Source organism: Centroberyx gerrardi, chromosome 8 (genome assembly GCF_048128805.1).
Source record: "Centroberyx gerrardi isolate f3 chromosome 8, fCenGer3.hap1.cur.20231027, whole genome shotgun sequence".
In the NCBI taxonomy this organism is placed as follows: domain Eukaryota; kingdom Metazoa; phylum Chordata; class Actinopteri; order Beryciformes; family Berycidae; genus Centroberyx; species Centroberyx gerrardi.
Window position 1 is genome coordinate 31,782,963 of NC_136004.1, and position 23,882 is coordinate 31,806,844.

The 23,882-nt window shown below is 41.4% G+C and overlaps 3 protein-coding genes across 4 annotated transcripts; all 3 read right to left on the minus strand.

Moving 5' to 3' along the window:
* Positions 1–6,659: 6,659 nt before the first annotated feature.
* ptrh1 (peptidyl-tRNA hydrolase 1 homolog) lies at positions 6,660–14,498 on the minus strand. Of its 2 annotated transcripts, XM_071903476.2 has the most exons (6): positions 14,325–14,498; positions 13,786–13,914; positions 10,202–10,421; positions 9,107–9,206; positions 8,298–8,343; positions 6,660–8,209 (listed from the first exon to the last, which is right to left on the minus strand). In XM_071903476.2, the coding sequence occupies exons 2-6, from the start codon at positions 13,891–13,893 to the stop codon at positions 7,931–7,933; spliced, it is 753 nt and encodes a 250-aa protein (XP_071759577.2). In that variant the 5' UTR covers positions 13,894–13,914; positions 14,325–14,498; the 3' UTR covers positions 6,660–7,930. The 2 variants fall into 2 exon arrangements, with proteins under 2 accessions (XP_071759577.2, XP_078141326.1); XM_078285200.1 differs by lacking the exon at positions 14,325–14,498 and having other exon boundaries at positions 13,786–14,053.
* A 1,443-nt stretch (positions 14,499–15,941) lies between these two features.
* LOC139915015 (natterin-3-like) lies at positions 15,942–17,546 on the minus strand. Its single transcript, XM_071903489.2, has 2 exons — positions 17,432–17,546; positions 15,942–17,020 (listed from the first exon to the last, which is right to left on the minus strand). Exons 1-2 carry the CDS (start codon positions 17,544–17,546, stop codon positions 15,942–15,944), a joined length of 1,194 nt encoding a protein of 397 aa, XP_071759590.2.
* Positions 17,547–21,090: 3,544 nt separating this feature from the next.
* Positions 21,091–22,960, minus strand: LOC139915012 (natterin-3-like). Its single transcript, XM_071903488.2, has 2 exons — positions 22,867–22,960; positions 21,091–22,182 (listed from the first exon to the last, which is right to left on the minus strand). The coding sequence occupies exons 1-2, from the start codon at positions 22,958–22,960 to the stop codon at positions 21,095–21,097; spliced, it is 1,182 nt and encodes a 393-aa protein (XP_071759589.1). The 3' UTR covers positions 21,091–21,094.
* Between the last annotated feature and the right edge of the window lie 922 nt (positions 22,961–23,882).

Genomic DNA, 23,882 nt, shown 5'->3' on the forward strand with positions numbered 1-23,882 from the left:
CAGAGAAAAGAGAAACTCAAACTGCAGCAACAGAAAACCCAAGCTCCGCCCACACTGTTTGATTGACAGGTGATCTCTGGGAAGTGAAACATCTGAAGAGTGGAGTGCAGGTCTGATGGAAACACTAAAGGTTATTACACCTAATTTAGCACTCTGTTCTCGACACATATTCCTCCTACACCTATAAACTGACTGTTCAAAATATTAGGGACATTTACTCTTCTCATGAAATCCACTGATGAGGTGAGTCCAGGTAAAAGCCATTATCTCTTATTGATTCCCCTTATTAAATCTGTACCGATCACAAAAGAGGAGATGTAGATAAAGAGAAGCGGACGAGTTAGAGAAGGAGTTTTAAACTCAGGAGGATCAGAATCAGGAGGATGAACCTAATATTTTCCACATTCATTTTATTTCTCACAGGCCTTCACTGAGCACAAAGAGCATCTTTTAAACGAAAGCTAAGTCAGCTTATAGGCATATTCTTCTTTTTCCAAACCCATGTACACTAAAAGTTAAAGGGATAGTTCACCCAAAAATGTAAATTTGGTCATTATCTACTCATCCACGTGCCAGTACAACATCGCAGCTCGTTCAGCATAATCCAAAGTCTTCTGACGCCATGCGATCGCTCTGTGAGTGGAAAAAAAAACTTTAAAATTTTATCAGTTATTTAATGCAAATCAAGTCTTCCTCCATTGTATTCAGCTTCCACATTCCCAAACTTTGCGAGATCATGCAGCCACGGAAGTCACGCACGGTGATAGCTGAATACAATGGAGGAAGACTCGATTTGCATTAAATAAGTGATCAAATTTCGTGTCAGAAGACGTGGATTATGCTGCAGCTGTACGGAGACATTTATGGACATTTTGCCCTTTTTGAAGCCTAAAGGACTGGACTCCATTTACTGCAACTGTCTGGAAGAAAGCTTCTCCAGCAGAGAAGAGCCTGGAGAACTGCTGGTGAGTTGTATGAAGAAAAAACACTCATTCATTCGATTTTGAACTGGCATGAGGATGAGCGACCGAATTTAAATTTTTGGGTGAACTAACCCTTTAACATGGACCACTTTACAGTGTAACCTGCGTGCACTAAAGAGCTGCTGACACTAAAATAATCTCATCAGTCTGTGTTTCAGTGGAGAGTTTTAGTGTCCCATGATGCTCTGAGTGCTGCTTCAGAGGCTTTTCACCCTGATGAGAAGAAACTTCTGGGGAAAACACTGAATACTTGGAATATTTGTTGCCTAAAATGAAAAAAGATATTGACATATGTTTTGGTAGCGGCCTTCAAAAGCCTATATTGGTCAAAACCTACTGGGTAATCTAGGAAATGAAGCTTATTCTACTGTCAGCTAAAGGCCTAACATGTAAATGCAGCCAGCTAGCTTCTTGCTGTGGAAGGATTAAAGGAAAGCAGGCCGCCTCTCCTGGACAAATTACCCAGCAGCCTTCAGGGTTATGGACCCTTCCTTCGCCTCTTTAAGACATCTCAGTTGATTCCCCGCTCCGCCCGGTCGGTGCGGTGAGTTAACGTTTCCGTTGCTGGGAACATCTTCGCACTCTGGATGCTCATTTGCCTCTTAAAGGGCCTGCCCCGCTGCTGCCTTTTCATGGCCCTGTAAGAATAATTTAGTGTGGGAGGCCCGAGATCACTGGAGATTATGGCTATGAAAGGGGAAAGGACGCGTTATTAATGCTTGCTCATCGGAAAAGCGAATGAGAAAGGATCCCCGACGGGCCTCGATTCACTGTAACCCGCTCCTCTGCCATGGGAAACCAGGATGGCATCAGTCCATTCTGCAACGGCAGGGAAAAAAAACTAATGAAAAAGAACTGTAGTAATCCTGTAATACATTTCAGAAGGACAGTCCACAAATATCACAGACTGAGTCCCTATAGGAATATTATAGTGATGCAACAGGAGATAGAAATACCATAAAGTACCATAAGATCACTATAAACTCACTATTGAGCACCATAAAGACATGATAAGCCCCTATTCATAGTATTCTGTTACATCACCATACGGCCATCTTGGTAGGAAAATAATGTGATTATAATCAATTAACAGCCACAGCCAATGAGCTGTGTATATGGTAAAGCATCATATTGGTAGGAAATGCATGAGACATCATGGGAATACTATGAATAGGAATATTATAGGAATATTATAGAGATACCATAAGACATAAGCACCGTAAACTCACTATTGAGTGCCACAGTGACACTTTGAGTCCCCTATAGGAATATTATAGATATATTATAGTGATACCACAGGAGATAGAAATACCATTAAGTACAATAAGGTCACTATAAAGTCAGTATTGAGCACCATTAACACAAAATGAGTCCCTATAGGAATATTATAGGGATATTATAGGAATATTACAGTATTACCATAGGACAATAGGAGATAAAAATACCATAAAGTACAATAAGGTCATTATAAACTCACTATTGAGTACCATAAAGACATGATATGTCCCTATAGGAATATCATAGGAATATTATAGTGATACCATAAGACATAAACACCATAAACTCACTATTGACACAGTGACACTATGACTCCCTATAGCAATATTATAGGGATATTAAAGGAAAATTATGGAGATACCATAGGATCATAGGGGATAAAAAATACCTTAAAGTACAATAAGGTCACTATAAACTCATTATTGAGTCCCTATAGGAATATTATAGGAATATTATACTGATACCATAGGAGATACAAATACCGTAATGTAGAATAAAGTCACTATTGACTTGCTACTGAGTACTATAGATATACCACAAATTCCTAGAGGAAGATTATAGGAATATTACAGTGATACAATAGGAGATAAACACCATAAACTACGACATGGTCACTATAAACTCACCATTTACTAAAACAGACACACTATAGGAATATTATAATGATACCATAGGGGATAAAAAATACCATAAAGTACAATTAGATCACTATTAACTCACTATTGAGAACTGCAGAGACACTATAAGTCCTTATAGGAATTTTATAGTGATTTTCTTTAGGGAACGGACAAATAAGTTCGAGTAAGAAGATATGGCCATTTACTTCTCAGATAAAAGTTGAATTTGAAATGTTAATGGGACACAAAAAGAAAAAAACTGGCATGTACTTCCTGGTTTTAAATAAAAGCAATCTTTCTTCATTTACTCTCACTTGATCTGAAGATAAGGAGATGAAACAATCTGCTGAGTCTGTTTTAGCGTGAAATCAACACATTATCCCACTGCTGACTTCACACTGTGTCTGTTGTTCTGCCTGGATCACTGACAGGGTTCCCCAACTTTTCCATGTCAAGTTTCCCCAAATAGAAATGTATTAGACTGCAGACAGGGTTAGACTGATATATCAGGCTGATATTAGGCTTTTTATTAAATATCAGATTCTCTTCTGTGATGAAGTGTTGTAATTTACTTTTTTGGTGAACCCACTGTCCCTCAACCTGCCTCATCTACTTCTACTGCAGTTAGTGCTTTCCTAAGTTTCCCAGAATGCCTTTCGACAACCCCCAGAGAAGGGGCGGAAACTTGTATTGGCCTAGAAATATAGCTAGCATGCTAACTAGTTCGTAAACATTGGTGTGTGTCTATAAACTCCTTCCTCAAACCCCAACCTGTCTCTCTGCTGCAGTGCATTCTGGTCTCTCTCCTGCTCCTGTGGTGGAGAAACTGGTCTCTCTCCTCTTCTACGATGGATTTCTCCCTGTATGATTGTTGAACGTCTCTTGGTGCAAAATGGCGGCTCTAGAAAGAAGAAGCCTTCGCTCTTTGATTCTGAGGGACTGACACCAAAACCTGACGTTTACCGCTGATGATTTACATCCTGAAACATTTTCTCATATCAAACTCCACTGTAGCTGCTGGAAACATCTGGAGGTGACGTCACCTCGTCTACGATTGGCCAGTTACCCACCAGGAAGAAAAATACAAAAAACTACTAAATGGACCCAGAAATGTATGTCTGGTTAGGGTTAGGGTGAGTTTTAGTGTCCCGTGATGGTCTAAATGTTCAGAGGCTTTTCCACCCCGAGAAGAAGAAAGTTCTGAAAGAAATACTGAATACTTGTTATTTTTTGGCATGAAAATGGAAAAATGTCAAGATATTGAATCGGTGCAAAATGTCAACTATCATTATCTTCAATGCCAAAACACTGTTATCGGCCTTCAAAGCCCACATCAGTGGAACCCTGGCCTGTACTGGAGGGGAGGAAACAGTGGAGACGGTGAAACTCTCTCACTGGGCAAACATCTAGAGAGAGACATAGAGAGACATAACAGTGAAATTATACCTCATTTTACTTGGGACCCCTGCTGGTCCCCAGACCCCAGGTTGGGAACCACTGATGCATGCACACGGTAGATCATCATGTCATGCTCATCATGTGAGTATCCGGGTTGGCTGTCTGGTCTGGTGCTGTCGGCTCTCACCGCCACACGCCAGGACAGCAGAGCAGCAGCTTCATGAGACTCTGACAGACTGAGGCATGGAACCAGGAAAACCATTAAAACCAGTTCCAGTAAAACCAGTTCAGACTAGCAAACAGGTCAATCAGCATCTGAGAGCTTTGATTAGGAGAGGATCAGTGGATCAGCTCTAAACAGATTCTATTCTACTATTACTGCTATTAGTACTATTACCACTATACACCGCTACTACTACTACTACTACTACTACTACTACTACTGCTACTACTACTACTACTACTGCTGCTGCTACTACTGCAGCATTGACCATCACAGGACACTAAAACTCTCCACTGAAACTCAGACTAATGAAACCCTTTTAGTATTAGCAGCTCTTTATCATCAGGGTGAGGCAGGTTTCACTGCAGGTTTTACAGACTGACACTGAAGATGTTGAGGAAAATCATATCAGAGACCGGCCAATATTGGATTTTTATTAAAAGGCCGATATCAACCTGATATATCAGTGTAAGCCTTGCCCATAGAATGTCATTGAGTTTACATGCACACCAATGCCTCCATTACTGGGAATAATCATCTTAAAGCAATATTTCGATTACACACAATTTCTGTAATAAACCAGTTTACATGGATTCATTTAATATTCAGTCAATATGCACTACATGTGGCATGTTGTTTCCTTTGTAAATACAACATCCAGGTTACTGCGTCTGGTGACCTTTGACCTGCGTAGTTTGAAAAAAGCAAAAGAAATCTGAGTGAGGTGTTTACATGTGCCAATAAATGGAAATATTGAGCAGAATTCTAGGTGTGTTAACTGGGTTCTACTTACTCTGATTATGACCTCACTCGTAATTAAGATAATTAGATGAAGGCATTTACATGATAATTTCAGTAATCAGAGTGCTGACTTAATCGGGTTAAGATCCAATCATTAGTGAGCATGTGAACATACTCAGTGTGGTTTGCTCCGTCCCAAAGTTGGAAAGAAACCTTGGAACTATCAGTTTAACCCTAATTAGGATAGATTGTGTTCAAAAGCAACACAAATGTGCGTCGTCCCAAACTAAGATGTGTTGAAAAAGACACCAGATCCTGTTGAAAGTGCGTGAGTGTGTGTGTGTGTGTGTGTGTTTCCACTAATATAGCTCTTCTAATTAGCCGTCCCAGTTGCAGGCGAGTCAGGGGTTTTGTTGTGTGTCTCTGCAGAGTTAGCACATCTGTGAGCTTTAGGGGGAAGACCCCCCACTGGCCTGCTGGGAGTGAAGGGGGGGGGGGGGTCATCCCATTCCTGAATAAATTTAGGGCCTCCTCTATAAGCCCGGGTGTCCAGCCCTGCCGCTGACCTCTGACCCCTGCAGAAGAAAAGTTATTGAAGCCTGTAGTGAAGCTGACCGGTGAGCGGGGCTGGGAAAGTGCCCCGGCGGAGGCGGAGGGTGGCTCAAGGGGGTCACAGCACAGAAAGACGGGGGTTGGGGGGGGGGGGGGCTCAAAGGAAACTTCTCCACTCTACCCCCCACCCTCCCAACCTCCATCCCCATGTCCACAAGTGTGTCCCTGCTGCTATTGTGACTCTGCACTGCGGCAGGACAGAAGGCCTCAAACAAACCGGGTCTTAACAATGTTTGGCCTCTTTTGTTTCTCGCCTCCCTTTCTTCTGCCTCCATCGCAATCTACTGCCTCCTTTGTATTGATTTCCCTCTTTCAGCGGCTCATCGGCCTCTTTCCGCTGTTTTATATGCTCTTTTCTGGCTTTTTGTTTGCCCCCTACTCCCCCACCCTCCCCCCCCCCCACACCCCCTACTCCGGTATTCACTGTGGTGTGAGAACGCAATACACCTCTTGACTGGATGCAACTCATTAAAAGACACCTAATTGATGAAGAGTGTAATTAGTGTGACAATCGGAAGGGGAAATCAATATGTTTTTGGCCAAAAGAAGCCATCAGCGAGGACGAGACGGAGAGAGGAGAGCCGTATGTAGGAGAGACGAGGTCGGCTTTTAACTTCCAGCAACAAAAGAAGAAAGATGGTTTTTGTTTCTGTGCGGTTCACTTCTTCACTCAGGAAACCTGCAGCGTGGCGACACATCTTGTTTCCATCTTGACTTTTAACACACACACACACACACACACACACACACACACACACACACACACACACACACACACACACGCACACAAACAAGCTCCACTGCTGCTGTTTTGACACTTCACTTTTATATCAGAAATGTGTATTGGATACAACGGAATAAAATAACACTCATCCTATTAAAATGACTGAGCCGGAATAATCCATCTCCAGTCTCTCACAGTGCAGCACCTTGCTTTTCTCTTTCATGCATCATCATTCTAGGGACATAAGAAGATATGTTGCATATACTGTATGTTTAGGTTTTGTGGCTTTGACCTTTGACCTTCTTACTACTGGCTGCTTGTAAAGTTGGCGATCTAGGAATTAAAGCTTACTCTACTGCTGTACTCACTGTAAGCCAAATAAGTTAAAAACAAAAATGTCCTTCGATGAGAGGCAACATCAAAAAGTAATTCAAACATCCCTGTATCATTCCACCACATAAACTGATGCTGAACCAGGTATTAAAAAGAAAGCAGAGCCGAAGTCCAGCTACTCTTTGACTCACACTTACGTGCCGTTACTTAATAAAGGAGAGGATCTGCCTGACGAAGATCCATTTTGGATCAAAATGTCTGTTTTTTTTGTTCTAATATCTGGATAAAATGCAGCAGACAGTGTGTGGACTTTACCAACATCCCCAGATTCAAACAACCTCCCAGAGTGGATGTGTATAAAGCTGCACAGTTAATCATGTATAATAGCATGTTGTGGTTTTAGTTCTCATAATCAATAACTGTATTGGTATATCGGCAGCGCTGAAGCATTTCACTTCATTTAGAATACCCACTGTAGTTGAAAATAGCCACGGTGCTGATCAAAGATGACAAAAATTATTTCAGTAATTTTGTATTGAAAGTATAAGATGGTGAGCACCACACTCTCTATTAACTGTAATGTTTGTAATGTTTCTAGTAATGTTTTACCTAGAAAATATGAAAGGCTTCCTTGGCTGAAATGTCATGTTTTGATATTTTCCAGATAAATAAACATTAGTTTTAATAGAGTGTGTGGCGTCTGTCTATTTTGAACTTCTACACCATTTTTGTGGTTCCACCTCTGCTCCTGTTTTCCAATTTCTCTCCTACAAATTTTGTATAGAAATCATGGAGACTCATAATCATGATCACAATATCTAGTAATTGATATTATCATTTGAGCCATAATCGTGCATCCTTAATGTGTGTGTCTCTGCTCTTTCCCATAACTCATTTAACTCTCACTGAACCAGAGAATAAATATCTCAATAAATAACCATTTCTCTGCACACGCTCACACATTTCCACATGAGGCAGTTGTGTTTCAGACTTCAGTTCAGTTCAGTCAGACTGAGACTCTTCAGCTCTGGGCAGAAGCCGGGTCGTGGGCTGGAGCCGGAGAGGCCGGGCGCTCCCCCTCCTTCCTCTTCTGTGCGTCTTGCGCTCCCCCTGCCGGTGAGGAGGGGAACCGTCCGTCCTGCTGGGACAGCTGCAGCTGGGACAGGAGCAGGTCGACGCTCCGCTCCAGCACCGAGCCCAGAACCCTCCGCTCCTCCTGGGAGAAGCGTCCCAGGACGTGACGCTCCACCGACGCTCCGCCCGCCGGCCTGCCGATCCCGACCCGCAGCCTGGGTATCACCTGCACGCGAAAAAAATCTAACATTAGAAACGATTAGTAGTTAAAAAACAAACAACTTCATGTAATGTTTGAGCGGACAGTAACTCACGTCGGTCTGCAGACAGTCGACACAGGAGCGGACTCCGTTGTGACCTCTGTGAGGAGGGAGCATGGGGTCAGAGTTCATTCTGGATCCTCAAAATAACACTAAAAACAGGATCCTACATGTCTGCACATCAAATTCTATGATTTTCCACAAATACTACATGACACACAGCAACTTCCATGACCAGTAGATACCGATCTACATTCAAATGACCTGATTTCTTTATAGGGATTATCAAACCTAGTTTTTCATCACTGAATATGTGATTTGGATGCAACGTAATCAGAAAATGTATTATTCGGGTTATTATTCCTTCAGTTAACTAGATCCATTAGCAGCCAAATAGGAAAAATTTCAGTCAATTTATTTTCATGACATTTCCAAAGATTAACAGACTTTCCAGGCCTGGAAAAAAAAACATATATAACACTTAGAAACAGAATGTGTCTACATATGACAAGTTATTTTCCAAAATCATCACCTGAAGTTCATCATTCAATATCTCCAATCAACACAGTCCAACAAAATTTTGTGAAATGAGCCTGAACTCTATGTGTTGTGGACAAATATACATTTCTTCTCCAGTAAAGGATCATGTGCCACCAGCAGGAACTGGATCGGACATTTTCACCTGTTGGTCACATGACAAGGTTAGCTAACGCTTCAGTTTAGCCTCAAACCCTCAAACTACTTCCTGTTTCTAGTCCTGTCTCCTCCTCCTGATCCTTTCTGCCGGGGAAACATTTCAACATCTTGCGTTTTAAGACATCGAGATCACAAAACCGCAGGAAAACGTACTCTGACAAACTGACCTGGCACTTCCTCCATGTTTGATGACTATTTTCCCCAGAGGCTTGTCCAGATCATCGTGGACCAGCAGGATGTCTTCAGGCTTGATGCTGTATTTACTCGCTGAAAGAGAAGGAAAAGGTAGTTTAGAGCAGTGGTTCTGAATGTGGGGTCCGGGGACCACCAGGGGTCCTTGAGGGGGTTCCAGAGGGTCCCCAGCAAACTGATGAACTGTTAAACTTCAGCATTATTTCATTTACAAGAAGTTAACACAGTTAGAGAATGTAGAAGAATGACATAGTTTCATAGTTTCTCTGTTATCTCTCTACCTACAATACAGATAGTCATTGGATTCTGGACAAAATCATATCTAACAATAATAATATTCTCAGATTTGGGTCCGAGAGACAAAATCTCATCAAATGGGGGCTCTAATGTGGACTGAATTAGGAGTCCTTGGTATGAAAAAGGTTGAGAATCACTGATTTAGAGAACCAAAAGTTCAATTGAATTCAATTTAGCGTCACTGTTTTGTCAACTATAAGAAATGTCCAGGAATTTGTGCATGAGAGAGAGCGAGAATGAAAAACAAAGGAATCAAATCACATTTATTTATAGAGCGCTTTTAACAAAAACAATTACTTATGAAGTGCTTTCCAGAGCAAAAAAGGACATATAGATAAAAATAAGAACGAACAGAGCTTGTGCCTGAGCTTCTGTTTGTGTGTGTGTGTGTGTGTGTGTGTGTGTGTGTGTGTCGGTGTGTGTGTGTGTAACTCAGTTCTCAGTGCTAATGTGGGCTGGGACACTTTGTGCATGACACTAAAATAAAATCAATCTATTGACTCTCTCTCTCCCTCTCTCTTTCTCTCTCTCTCTCTCTCTCTCTCTCACACACACACACTCCCTCTCTCTCACACACACACTCTCTCTCTCTCACACACACTCCCTCTCTCTCACACACACACTCTCTCTCTCTCACACACACTCCCTCTCTCTCTCTCTCTCTCTCACACACACACTCCCTCTCTCTCACACACACACTCTCTCTCTCTCACACACACTCCCTCTCTCTCTCTCTCTCTCACACACACACACACACTCCCCTCTGACCTCACCTGCTTTGGCCACTGACACTCCGTTGATGTTCATCAGCAGCTTGGGACGGAGAAGCACCACTTGTGTGTGTTGCGTCTCTGAAACGATGACCTCGCCGGACACGTGCTTGTCGCCGCGCCAACGGTCGGCCGCGCCGAGCCGGGCGGCGAGGGCGCCGAGCACCGCCATGCCCACGCTGTGTCTGGTACCCTCCATCCCAGGGTTACCCAGCCCCACCACCTCACACACACACACACACACACACACACACACACACACACACACAAGCAAGGATTACACTCACTCTCCTCACTGGAACTGAGGAGCTTCTGTGTACTTTTGAGTATTTTTTGTCAGTAATCTCTCTTTTACTTAAAGTTCTGTGTTCCTCTGGTAGAGTCTTGGGTTGTGTCTCTTCCTCCATGATAAAACCCCCAAATCAGTGATTCTGTGATCTGTTGCTCCGGTAGAGCAGACTGGAGAATTGTGTTTTTTTCTCTCTCCATTCACTGCTGTTGTCTGGAGGAACAGTCTGAAAATCACTTCTAGCACATACAGGAACGCCGACAAAGCAGATTCTGACAATATATAAAATAACTAGTCCTGCTGCTGAATTGTTTTGAAGTGAATCTCTTTCTTTACGTTATTAAACCTTTCAGTCTGAACAAGTGGAACACCGAAATCCGGTCGGAGGAAACTTATGCAGATGGAACGAAGAAGATAGTATGTTCACCAATAATTATTAATAGGCGAATAAAGGTGGGAGACGGGACTTTGACGAAGCAAATTCTGCCAATATATAAAAAACGAGACTCACTTTTTTCGCTTATTTACAATTATTGGTTAACGATTCTTTCAAAAGACTCACTTAAGCACAATTCAGCAACATGAGTCGACGATTTTGGGGTTTTTATAATGGAGGAAGCTAAACAACACAAGGTACTACCAAAGTTACACAGTATTTTAAGTATGTTTTGAGTGGAGTAATAGGCTTCTACTTCACTACATTTCAAATTGCATCCATTACAGTGTACAAATTTTGTCTCCGTAAGCACTGAAACACAAACTGGCCATCAATGTAGTAACGTTCCTGAATAACAGGTCCAGTATGGGTACAGCGTGGTACTTCTGCAATAGAAAACGTATTAAAAAAAATTGGACTTCTTGTCTGAGGTGAGTTTTTACCCCATTTTCGGTCGGTATAAAACATGTTGCTCGGCGGCCTGGTTTCTGAAGCCTCGAGGGAAATGAGGCGAGGTGTTCGCCGACCACTCACATCAAAATCTGACTCGGACTAAAAATAGCTAAACTCTGCATCAGTTAAGCCAACACACAACACGCCATGCTCATACATATTCATACATATTCATATAGAGCTGAAACATGCTGTTCTCCCTCTTTCTCTTTGTAGAACTTAAGACTTTTTCCCAACAGTCAGGGGTCCAATCCTCATTTTAGTATACATCCAGTTTGAAAATACATTGGTAACACTTTACATTAAGTGTTTATTAACTGATGCTAACTAATGCATTTACTAACATTAATTAAACACGAATAACAACATTAACAAAGATGAGTTAATGGTAAATGCACAATAAACATCTGCATTAATTAATGTTTTTATACATGTTTGTTAATGCCAATGTATTGTCTAAATTGAAACCCTAAGTAAGTACTTAAGTAATACCAAATTACATAACCAACATCTTAAGAACACATTTAGGCTTTTAAAACTGTCTCACACTGCTTTCTGCCACCCTGAATAACTGCCAAACTCGTTTAAACGATTAGATTTTATGTACATTTATGTAAAATTATGTAAAAGTGTCATTTGGTGGATTAGATGTTTGCTTAAATGAGTTATGGATGCCAATGATTCCTATATTAAGCTGTATGGAGGTATTTACGTTTGCCAGTGAGTAAGTCAACATTAATAATTATCAAATATCAGCATAGAGTTTTATGTCATCTTGTCTTACATACAAAGACAGAAAGAGAAAGGCCTGTAATGAGGCTGGGATTCAAACAGTACGTAGTTTTTTGTCTTTTTTCCCTCTGTTCTGTGTATTTTAAGAACGACATTATTGAATGAGTTTTAACCATTCTTTCACATTCTGTCTTTTACGGCTCTATACTGTTTTTAACCATGTTTGTAAAGCACTTTGGGTTATTTTGTTGTATGAAACGTGCAGTATGAATAAAATCTGACTTGACTTTTGATTTGAGGATTGAGTTATATCCACTGAAATAGTCTAAAATACGGCACGGAACGGCATGTGTGTTCCTAATGCCGAAACAACTAACCGTTTATCACACTGAAGAGTAACTTTAACAAAGTAATTGTGGTTCCTCTAACTCTTATTTAACCAGGCAAGTTGAACATATCTCTCCTTTACAGAAAAAGCCTGTGACTGTAGAGGGTTACACACACACACACACACACAGAGCACATACAGCCACGGCCTTGCACTGATGGTACTGCTGTACTGGCAGAAATACTATAGTCTACATTGTTATTAGTCCAGGCTGTTGGCTCTCTATGGCTGCTGACACACAGCACCGTGTTTTGCCTACACACACTGAGGTTTTATTTATATTTTTTTACTTTTAAATTAACACCTGCACACAATTGACAGGCAAGGACAAGTATACACAGTGTGAGACAAATTAAAAAGTATATTTAATATAGGTCTATATAGAATAAATATAGTACAAATATAGTAATACAATTATAAAAAAGAGGGTTATCCTTATGCTGCCACAATGCCGACACACACTTCCTGTTGCTGTATCAAAGGCATCAATTCACTAAATCCAAAGTTATGGCAAAGTCCCTGCATCTAATATCATTTGCCACCAAAATTTGCAAACCCATTTTTATCAACCAAATTTCATAGAGACAAATTGGATCAATGACTGTCAAGATATTATTTGGTCTGTTATAAATTATGATATTTAGGTCACCAAATGGTCAACTGAGCCCATGGTCCAGTAAAGAGGTAGTTGGCCCTGCTGTGCCATTTTCTCTTGTATGGAAGGAACATTACGCCGAGGCACTAAAATCTGTCAATTTAATGTTGCCTTGCTCATTGGAAAAACTGCATGCATCATTAAACATTACTCAACACCATTTGAGTCATTAGAAGCTATTCTTTAATTCGGCATGCATCCAATAAACTAAGCAGCACTTATTTGAATACAATTTTCAACTTTTTGAATTGGTTCACACTGCTAGCTACCGACCACCACGGTGTTTTGGTGGAAGATTGTGGGAATCACAGGCATTTAAAGGTGAAATTTTCCTGAGCTACGTGCTGCTTGACGATTACATGTATGCCGAATTGAAGATGGTCTCCTACCAACTCAGAAAAAGTCTTGATCCATATTTTATGAGGCGTGCTCTTTAACCGAAAAGCAAGAGCACATTAAATTGCGAGAATTTTAAATAGCGTTTGGCGTGACTTCTCAATGCAAGGCAGAACGGGGCGTTTTGGGGCTAGTAACGTTACGGATCCATTACATTACATACAATCACCTATTAGATTTGCGATGTAGCGTATAATGCAGATGTTGTGACAGTAGTTGGCTTTATTTCACTACTTACCAGCCTCCGACGGCCTTGTGTGTGTATTTCTGCCTCATTTCCCATGACAGGAGTAAACGGTTCACTCAGCAAAACTCTGTTTATCAGTCTTGTTAATAGTCGTCGCATTGTGACAAAGTTCAGCAGCTTCTTGAGAAAGTGTGACACACAACGGTAAAGTTTACTGATAACTGAGACTTTTTTCATTCGGGCGAAAAAACAAGTTGTCTGAAAGTCTCAGTGAGGTATATTTCAGACTTCAGGACGATGTTTCGCAAATTAAATATGAAAATGACAATGTAACTTTAGACGCCAGGCTACTGTAGTTGTGTATTCCTGGGCTGATTTCTCATTGGACCAACAGCTGAAGAGTTGAATGCTATAGCCTATTTATCTTTTAACGCCTTGATTTTACTGTATAAGACATTATATAATTTAAGACTTTTTCAGGAACTTCAGACACTCTTGAGAAACGAAAATCAGAGATTTCCCATCATATTCATGTCATAGTGTAAAGTATCTTTCAGTGACATTGCCAACTAACGTTTAGCTTACTGTACCTTGTTGGCTAACTCAAGACAGCTTAAAACCAGCAAAACATTTCAATTAACCACCAGAATACGTTCATATTAATGGTAATGGCTAGGCTAATCGATTATACCCCACATAACTCCTGTTTTATATTAATGACTAATTTATGTCGCTGTTTTTATCTTGTAAAGGCTCGTATGAGGATCTTCATTAGCTAGACAGCTGCAATGCTTTTCTCTACAGTCAAAGAGATTCACAGAGACAACATGGCGACCAGCCGCTTCCTGCTCTGTTAGGCTACAGCACCATCTAGCTTGGAGACTGAGGAATTTAATAAACTCAAGAAAGGACAATATTAATTTTATGGTGCTTCAGAGACTATAGACTATTTATCAGTACACCTTTTGGAGGACCTTACATGTTGGGAAGCTGGAATATTTCAGACTTATGACTTTCCTAGTCCATGGGAAATGATAAGGACACTAAACAACAAAAAATTATAAAAACAAAACAAAAAAACAACAAATGCAAAACCTATTAGCCTAAAGCAGTGCTTCTTAACTTCTATGGAGGCCCAAGAGTATTCGTATGCAGGTTTTCATTCAAACCAAACGCTACACCAGCTGAATTTACTGATTAACATAACTAATCAGGAACTAATCAGTGAAATCAGCTGCTGTAGTTTGGTTTGACTCTGGGGCAGTGTTTGTTGCCTTTTGTATTAACTAGTAACTTAAAGCATTCATTTTTCAATTCTTGTATTTTTTGCTTTACTTTCAGATTGTTTAATGTTTTGTTGGCACAGATTATGAAGTGAAAGACTCTTTATTTAAAGGACGTTGTAACCTTTTGTAATATCAGATAAATCTGATGAAGGTCTGAGGACCGAAACGTTGTAACCTTTAAATAAGAAGACTGCAATGAATGGACAGTGTGTGGGATTTATTGTTTGTTAGCACAGATTTAAAAAAATTAAAAAAAAACGTAGAAAAGAGTGAAAATCCTGTGGCATCTCATGCACACAACATGCTGTTAATTGAAAAAAAATGAGACTGGCTTACTAGAGCAGTAGTCTTGTAGTGCATTTTAAAACAGTGGTCAATAACACATTTGGCAGCACAAACCGTGTTGTTATGACATCTTTCTGAAGTTGGCAAACCGAATTACTTTTAAAGATTTTTTTGGCATTTTGGCCTTTATTTAAAGTCGAGACAGACAGGAAAGCATGGGAAAGAGAGGGGGATGACATGTGACAAAGGTCCTGGGCCGGATTCAAACCCAGGACGTCTACATGGTACGCGCCTTGGACCACTGAGCCACCAGGACGCCCCAACGAGTTACTTTTAGTGAAGAGTAACTTTGTAACGTAAACAGTAAAGTAATGAGTGAAGTAACTAATCACTTTTAAAATTTACTTTCCCCAACTCTGCTGTTGGATCATGATGGAACATGGCTGAGAACTGCTTGCCAAAAGCATCTCAAAACACATCAGAATGAATTAAAAAAGCACTCCTTGAAACATTCAGCTGCGTGCATTTTTATTTGAAAAATACAGTTTTTTCCTTGACTTTTTGATATTTTACGTTTGTCTGTTAAGTTGGAAATTCAGAGCTGATGGGCAGTTCAGCAGACTCTTCTCTCAGTCCTCAGTAGCAGGGAACGGCATCAGGAACCGGCTGGCATCTCTCCACCACGGCGTTGATCTCCCCGACCCTCACGCCGTCGTACGTGCCTGTGATGGTTGTCCAGTGGGTGTCGCCGTTGTGGTTGGTCCGGCTCAGCCTGCCGGTGAAGGGGATGTCGGCCGTCATCTTCCTCCCGTCCATCCTCACGGCGCAGGAGTAGTTGGGCGGGACCAGCAGCTCCACAGAGACGGAGTGACTGATGGACTCCACCATGCTGGTTCCCTCGGAGAAGGTCACCGTCTGCTCCTTGGTGAAGTCCACGTTCCCCGGGCCGAGGATGGGCACCTTGGCGCTCATGGTGGACACGGAGCCGTTGCGTGTCTGTCTGCCGATGTCCCAGGTCTTCTCCACGGTGCTGGTCTTCTCCAGCCGGACCGTCTTCGCCACGCTGTTGCACTCCAGGTTGGTGACTTTGGCGAGCTGCAGGGTCTCCGGAGGGTGATGGAACAGCTCCATCTGGTCGACGGCGTACTCCACCTGAGAGATGTGCTGGCTGTAGCCGTCTGTGTTGATACCCAGGACTTGGTAGTCCTTGTACCAGTACTCATCGCCTTCCCAGGGGAGGAAGAAGGCCTCGTGTTGGCTCACAACCTTGCCGAGACCGTACTTGTTCTTGCCGACGTAGATGTCCACGTCGGGGCAGGTTCTGACAGCGTACCGGGGGACGGACCCGTACGAATCTTCGACCCACTCCAGGAACTCAAAGTGGTCCACGTTCACCAGCACTTCAAACTTGGAGGAAGTGTACTCGTTGTCGGCGTAGGGGTACTGGCAGAAGTTCCCTTTGCTGGGAGTGTAGAAACCGGCCTCGCAGTTGACTTTGCACACGTAGTCGGTGCGTTCGGTGTAGCCGTTGAAGATGGCGACAGCACCGTTTGGAAGAGAGCCTTCCCACTTGACCCACTTGAGGTTGACGTTCTCCCCGAACATGGGGAAAGAGTGTGAGATTATCTCAGTTTCTGGGATCTCTCTAAGTTCGCGTGGGTTGCTGGTTTCCAGAGAGGGGACAACATTTTCCAGTTTGGGGTTAAGCCATTGCTCTATATGATGAGAGAGAAAAATATATCTAAATTGGATGGATTTTGGTTTAACACATATTTTTTTCAGGAGGGATAGTAACACATATGAGTGTATTGACTAGGAACATTTAAAGAGTTCATGATCAAAAGACTATATACACATTTTGGAAAAAAAACATTACCTGAACTTCATCATTCAATATCTCTAAACTATACAGGATATAGTCTGTTGAGTGTTATCTTTTGATCAACCAAGGATATAAGTTGCCTAATATCTAAAAAATTAAAATCTTAAAATCTGCCATGTTTTTCATCATTTTGAAAGAGTAGACATCACTTTTTTGAAATGGTGGACATCTCACTTTGGAATCTAACTCTTCAGTTGCATTTCTGAGCAGATAAAGCGTCAGTATTTCCCATCCTGTGACTTACTGCTGGGCTTCTCCTGTCCCTCCTCCAGCTGTGAGACGAAGAGCCGAGGGTCGGACAGGAGGGCCGGGCTGCAGAGCTGCAGCACTGCCAAGACGACAGCGACGCACCACCTCATCTGGAGAAAACACAACGTTACCTCAACCTCAATGGGAATTTACTTGGAAAAGCAGCAAATCCAGAACTCCTTAAAACCTAACCTAAAAAACGAATAACAGAGGTGTACAAAGGTTCCTGTAAATATGAACCATTTGGGAACATAGAGGATAAATGACAGAAAAAAGGATCCTTACCTATTTTTTATATTTCTTTCTTTTCTTTCTTTTATAATGTGATTTTACTAGACAAATTATGTATTTTGTGTTTTATGTGAAGCACATTGAATTTGCCTTGCATATGAAATGTGCTATATAAATAGTTTGCCTTGCCTAATAACACCTAACCTTAACTTCATTAGAGCCCTAACCCTAATCTTTCATCATGCTTTACATTCCTAACCCTAACCCATATGCTTAACTCTCACCTGAAAGGGGCAATAACTAATGTTTTCACTGCCCCATAGTCCAAAATTACCTAATATATGTGCGAGGGGTTGATAGGGTTATTGATCAATACCAATGACTCAACGATTACTTTCAGAATTCAGGCTTTCAAAAAAACGCTTTCCAGCCCCCCATCTGCTGGAGTTCCAAGATCTATACATGTCCCTCTGCACTACTATAAACAAAGAAAGAAGAGCACCAATATGGCTGCCAGGCTTGGTACCAACCTTGATGGTTTTGTACAGAATTAAGACAGTGGTGTTATTCATTTGATGCCAGTTCATCGTTGCCAGAACATTTTCTCCTAAGAAATTCTAGCCTTAAGAAATCATAATGCCTGTTCCAGTAGAAAACAAACAGAAGGTTTGATGGTTACGTTGTCAGCTCCATTTCCTTCCAATTCTGATTGTTAATCAACTTTGTAGAATATGATAAATCACACAGTGAAGGAAATCGGAATATTGTTATTCAGCAAATGACATGCTACCACTTCATTCAGATGTAAAGAAGCTGTTTTACCTCGACAGGTTCCTGCTGCAGTGAGGCGGTGTGCTGTATGTGCTGAGATTTAAAACCTCCCTGCAGAGTTATTGCCCCCAATAAACAGGAGAGAGAGCTGCAGTGGCCTTCTGCCCGTTGACCCAGTATTAAGATTCTCCTGCTGCTCAGTTTGAATCAGAATTTGTGGTGTTAGACATGATAAGAGGAGAGTATCAAACCAATGCAGAAAATACCATACATGAAGAGTCAGCTTCCAAAAACAGATATACGCTGTTTAACAAATTTGAAACTCACTATGGGCTGTTTTTCAACCTTTATAGTAATAATAAATACATGAATTAACTTTATTTTGTATAGCATCTTTCAAAACAGTGTAGCAGCTTGCTACACTAATACATGGGGTTAGGTGCCTTCGCTCAGGGACTCTCCAGTGCATATACTGTATATTTTGTATATATTTTTTATGTCATTTTTTGTATTTTTTGTGTGTTTTTAGTACCCCTAACCCTAACCCTAAACCTAACTAGCAGTGTCAGTGCTTGTCTTTACCCATCAAGCTATGTTAGATCTGTATTGAACACTCGATACCAGGAATCAAACTAGCACTTGCTGGAGACTTTTGTTCAAAGTGCTTTACAATTCAATAAGTGCATATATTTTTAGTACGCACTTTTTGGTGTTTTTAGTATGCTTAGTATTTTTGTGTTTTTAGTACATCTAATCCTAACCCTAACCGGCAGTGTTTTCTACCCATTGCTAGATCTGTATTGGACATTCTTTCATTCATTCATTCATTAGGGATCAAACTAACAAGTCAGACTCCAGATTCAACCTGCCAACCTGCCGCCCATGTGTAATATATACGAATATTACATCAAAGTTAGTAGGCATTTCGCTCTTGCAGCTAGGAATATATACAAATCCATCATAAAGAACGCTGATGACTCTCAATAGTAGCAGCGAGGATGATCAAGCTGTTTTGGCATAAAATCTACTTTTCTCTTGACAAGGCCAGAAAGATCTACCAGCGCCTCTCAAGGTGTGAAAAGCAAGACTGTTCATACTGATAATGATCACAGGATACTTTACTGATCCTCGCCTTGAACTAATCGTAATCTTAACCCTAAAACCAAGTCCTAACCCTAAAGTGAGGACTGGCAAAATGCCCTCACTTTGGATTATTTTCCTCATTTTACTATCCATGTGAGGACATATCCTAAAATTTGTTACATTTGCTCATTGCTATTTTTATTTGTAATTGTGTCCTTTGCTGCTCTGTGAAGTTACTCTGTGATGAGTTTGTTAAAAATACTTTATTAATAAATTTGACTGGACTTGGCTTGATATCCCAAATCTGTTGGACAAGAGAGGATTGCATGATGTCCAAAGTGCTAAACTGCTGTTTTTTTATTGATGCAGGTGTGAGACAAGATAGTGCATGTTTCGATAAGATCTGGCTAGGAACACAGTGATTAGATCTCCTGTTATCGATCGCCTGAATACACAACAGTGATTGTGGGTCATTGATCAAGACGTTCCTTATTGCATTATTGCATAATGTTTCTTAATGCCGAGATAAAACCAGGCCTCATCGAGGAGAAGCTTTTCAAAACCGGCATTGTTCTCCACGGACAACGCTATCATTGAAAATCGCTGATGTCAAGGCCATCTGAGCGTGTCCTTGAGACAAATAGTTATTATCAATTTATCTAAGCCTGAATGACCACTCTGTATTGAAGCGAGGCAGTATAAAGGTCCTTTACATTGATAGCAGCCTGCAGAATTACACTTTCACTGTGTTCAGCTGCTCTTGCATTCAGCTGAGAGTGAATGCTTGTATGAACGCATCATTTATACATTGGAACAAGTTATTTACAGCACTGTATTTGGTTATTCAGAGTCAGTGTATTGTTTGGATGTAAACATTCAATGTTTTGTACAGTGTCTGAATGTGAACAAGCAGTAATTCAGGCCGATTCACAGCTACTGTGGTCTGGTCTCTCTGCCCATTATACTTAAGCAGAGTAAGCTGATTGAATATGTGTAGAAGACTGTTTCATCTTATGGAGGCGAGGTCTAAATGCACAGTAGCCTGGCTTCTATGTGATTTTCTGTGGCAGAGGAAATAATTATACTCCATGTTGAAGCTAAATGTTAAAGTCCAAGTGTGTTTGTGGGACAGTGTTCTCTTGTTTTTTGATTAATTCATTGCTGTACCACTTAGTCCTCTGTAAAGTGAACTGTAGAATACACTATCAATTTGTTTGATTTCCCTTCTTTTCAATGTAATATTATATGAGGCTTCTATTGCATTTGTACGTTTGTGTATTATGCACTTTAAATACATTGTAAAATGATGAATGGTAATTTTTCATAATTTTCGTGTGCTGATACAAAAACATAAATAAATAAATAAATAAAGGAGATGAAAGTTAAAGTGCCACGTGATTTAATTATTGCACGCAATTTATAAAAGCACATGCTGTTTTTGTGTTCTTCTTCAACAACAGCCAAAACAAATTTACCACACAAAATGTATATATGGACTTATTTTAATTGTCTCACATGCTTTCATAAACATCACATTTTTCAAATATGCTTTGATGTTGTTTGCGTCAGTCTTTCAAGGGCAAGGCTGGGCGTTGGCAACAGGTTCACAGCGGTCGACCACAGCCCGGATTTCTCCGATCTGGACACCGTCGTACGTCCCTGCGATGGACGTCCACTGGGTCTCCCCGTTGCGGTAGGTGCGGCTGAGGCGTGCGGTGTAGGGGATGTCGGCTGTGATCTTACGCCCCTCCATGCGGACGCTGCAGGAGTGGTTTGGTGGGACGGTGAGCTGCACGGAAACGGAGTGGCTGAGCGCTTCCACCATGGTGGTTCCCCTGGAGAACTGCAGCGTCTTCTCGCCGCTGAACTCAATGCCCCCGGAACCGATGAGGGGGATCTTGGCGGTGATGCCGGCCGTGATGCCCAGCATGGTGGAACGGCCGATGTTCCAGGTGCTCTCCACCTCGGTCGTCTTGGAGATGGTCACTGTCTTCACCACCGACTGGCACTCATTGTTGGTGACCCCGGAGATGCGCATGGTCTCCGGAGGATACTGGAAGATCTGAACCTCATCGATGGCGTACTTGACGTCGGAGATGTGCTGGCTGTAGACGTCTCTGTTGATGGTCAGGACTTGGTAGCTCTTGTACCAATACTCATCACCTTCCCAGGGTAGGAAGAAGGCTTCAAACTGAGGGACCACCTTCCCAAGACCGTACTTGTTCTTCCCTACGTAGATGCCAACTCCGGGGCAGGTCCTGACTGAATGTTGGGGGATTGAACCATAGGAATCCTCCTTCCACTCCAGGAACTCAAAGTTGTCTTTGTTGGCCAGGATCTCGAACTCAGGGGCGTAGTACTCTTGGTCTCCATAGGGGTAGCGGCAGTAAGGGCCCAGGCTGGGGTTGTAAAAGCCAGACTCGCACTTGTATTTGCAGACGTAGTCGGTGCGCTCTGTGTAGCCGTTGTAGATGGCCACAGCTCCGTTGGGGACAGAGCCGTCCCAGGTCAGCCATTCCAGGTTGACGTTATCGGCGAACATGAACGAAGAGGGCAGCTCCTGCTGCTCCTCAAACTCAGCAGGAGCCAGAGGACCGGACACCGCTCCATTACCGGTGAGTTCAGGAACCCTGCCTTCTAATTCTGGGTTCAGTAAGGAGACTGTGTAAAGCAGAGGGACAGAAAGGCAGAAAGTTTAATTTTATACCAAATCAAATCAAAATTTTCATATAGTGAGTTTTATGAGAAAGTTTGTCACAAAATGCTTTAAAGGTAAAAGAGGGCAAATGGCAATAAAGGGTAAAAAGACAAGTTCAATTAATTAAAAATAAGAAAATAAAACAAAAATGAGAAAATATACATCAGTGTGTGTGGTAGTAACTGAAAAATGTATTTGAGGTCAGTGATTTAGATCTCTGTCTTAGGGATTTTTTAAGTAACCTTGAAATAAGATCCTGAAATGTGTTGAAGGGATTACTTGACATTTTGAATTTTAGTTGGTTATTTTCCTTCACCTGACACTTGGAGGAAAACACTTGTTTCCCTAAAATAGCTTGTTAGCATTGCAATCATTCTTCATTGAAACCAAGAGGCACAACTAGCTGCAATGCTAACAAGCTAAACCATTTTGAAATCATTTTTGGATGAGTGTATTCTCTCTTGTTTTTATCTAGGTCCTTTGTTGCTCTGTAAGGTCGTTTTACAGCAATGTAGAAAGACATTTGATTTATCTTGTCTTGACTTAACTGAAGCATCTACGCTACACAAGGACACTTAGCAGCTGGCAAAGAAAAATAGCCAAATCAAATTCAAAATGCTGAAGTTTCTTTTTAAAGGATAATTTACCTTTTCTGTGCTGTGAGCTCTTCTTCACGATCTCCTGAAGACTGGCCGAGGACAGACCCAGCAGGGCCAGAAGCACCAACACCGACAGCTTCATCTGGGGATGGGACATAGCACAAAATGTTAGTTATACAGAAATAGATGTGTACTGATTGAAAAGATTTCTTCAAAGTAGTGTAGCCTACATACATTAGAATGAAAAAACAAGACAAGAAAGACTGCTAGCGCCCTGATCAACACAACTGGCATAGACAACTAATAGACGCTTGGCTGTTGTCACAAATCTTCTATCAACCAAGTCTATCATGGAGGAACATCGGAGAACTGGCTGTTCACAAATGGACCTCCAAAACACTGAGTTGTAGTTTGAGAAGAGTCGCTCAGTTAACCTGAACAAACTGTTAGCTAACTAGCCAGCAGGCTCTTTTAGCAAAAACACTGATGTTGATGTTAACATGCTAACGCTAGCTGCTACTAGATACGTTAGCTAGTGTGCTAATCAGATGTGTTAACAAGAAGACAGTGATGTTAGCTGACCAGATACTATGGTTAGCTAGCTAACAAGCTGACATTATCTAAACACTAAATCAATCAGATGGATCAGTGATGAAATGATCAGTTCCCAGTCAAAAACAGCACAGAATTAATCATGTTTATTCAATTTTGTTGAGATGGACAAACCATACATTTAGAGACGCAGTCAGCTGTTCAGAATGGCTAGCAGTAGAATTATTAATATAGTTTGTCTGGTTAATTGTTAAACACCATCATGATGACCAATCACTCCCTGGTGCTGAATTGCAGGGCAGAAGTGAAGACCATCATATTCAAATTGGGTCGAGATTACATACACATCAGAAAGTTAGTAACACCACATCAGAGTTACATAACATAACATCATCAAATTAAACGTTTATGCAATAGCATTATTTATATGTTTTAGAATTTATAGTTGTGTAAGTGTTACGTGTCCATTTTGGAAAAATAAATTCTACCTGAAGTCAGTGGGTCAAAGGACA

Coding starts and splice junctions, on each gene's coding strand:
- ptrh1 (XM_078285200.1), bottom strand. CDS start 13,971: ATGAAAAAAGTCTCAGTTATCAGTAAACTTTACCGTTGTGTGTCACAC. Junction 9,207..10,201: donor AGTGTCAGTGGCCAAAGCAG/GTGAGGTCAGAG, acceptor CTTCTCTTTCAG/CGAGTAAATACAGCATCAAG. Junction 8,344..9,106: donor AAACATGGAGGAAGTGCCAG/GTCAGTTTGTCA, acceptor CCCTCCTCACAG/AGGTCACAACGGAGTCCGCT.
- LOC139915015 (XM_071903489.2), bottom strand. CDS start 17,546: ATGAGGTGGTGCGTCGCTGTCGTCTTGGCAGTGCTGCAGCTCTGCAGC. Junction 17,021..17,431: donor GGGACAGGAGAAGCCCAGCA/GTAAGTCACAGG, acceptor CTCATCATATAG/AGCAATGGCTTAACCCCAAA.
- LOC139915012 (XM_071903488.2), bottom strand. CDS start 22,960: ATGAAGCTGTCGGTGTTGGTGCTTCTGGCCCTGCTGGGTCTGTCCTCG. Junction 22,183..22,866: donor GAGCTCACAGCACAGAAAAG/GTAAATTATCCT, acceptor TGCTTTACACAG/TCTCCTTACTGAACCCAGAA.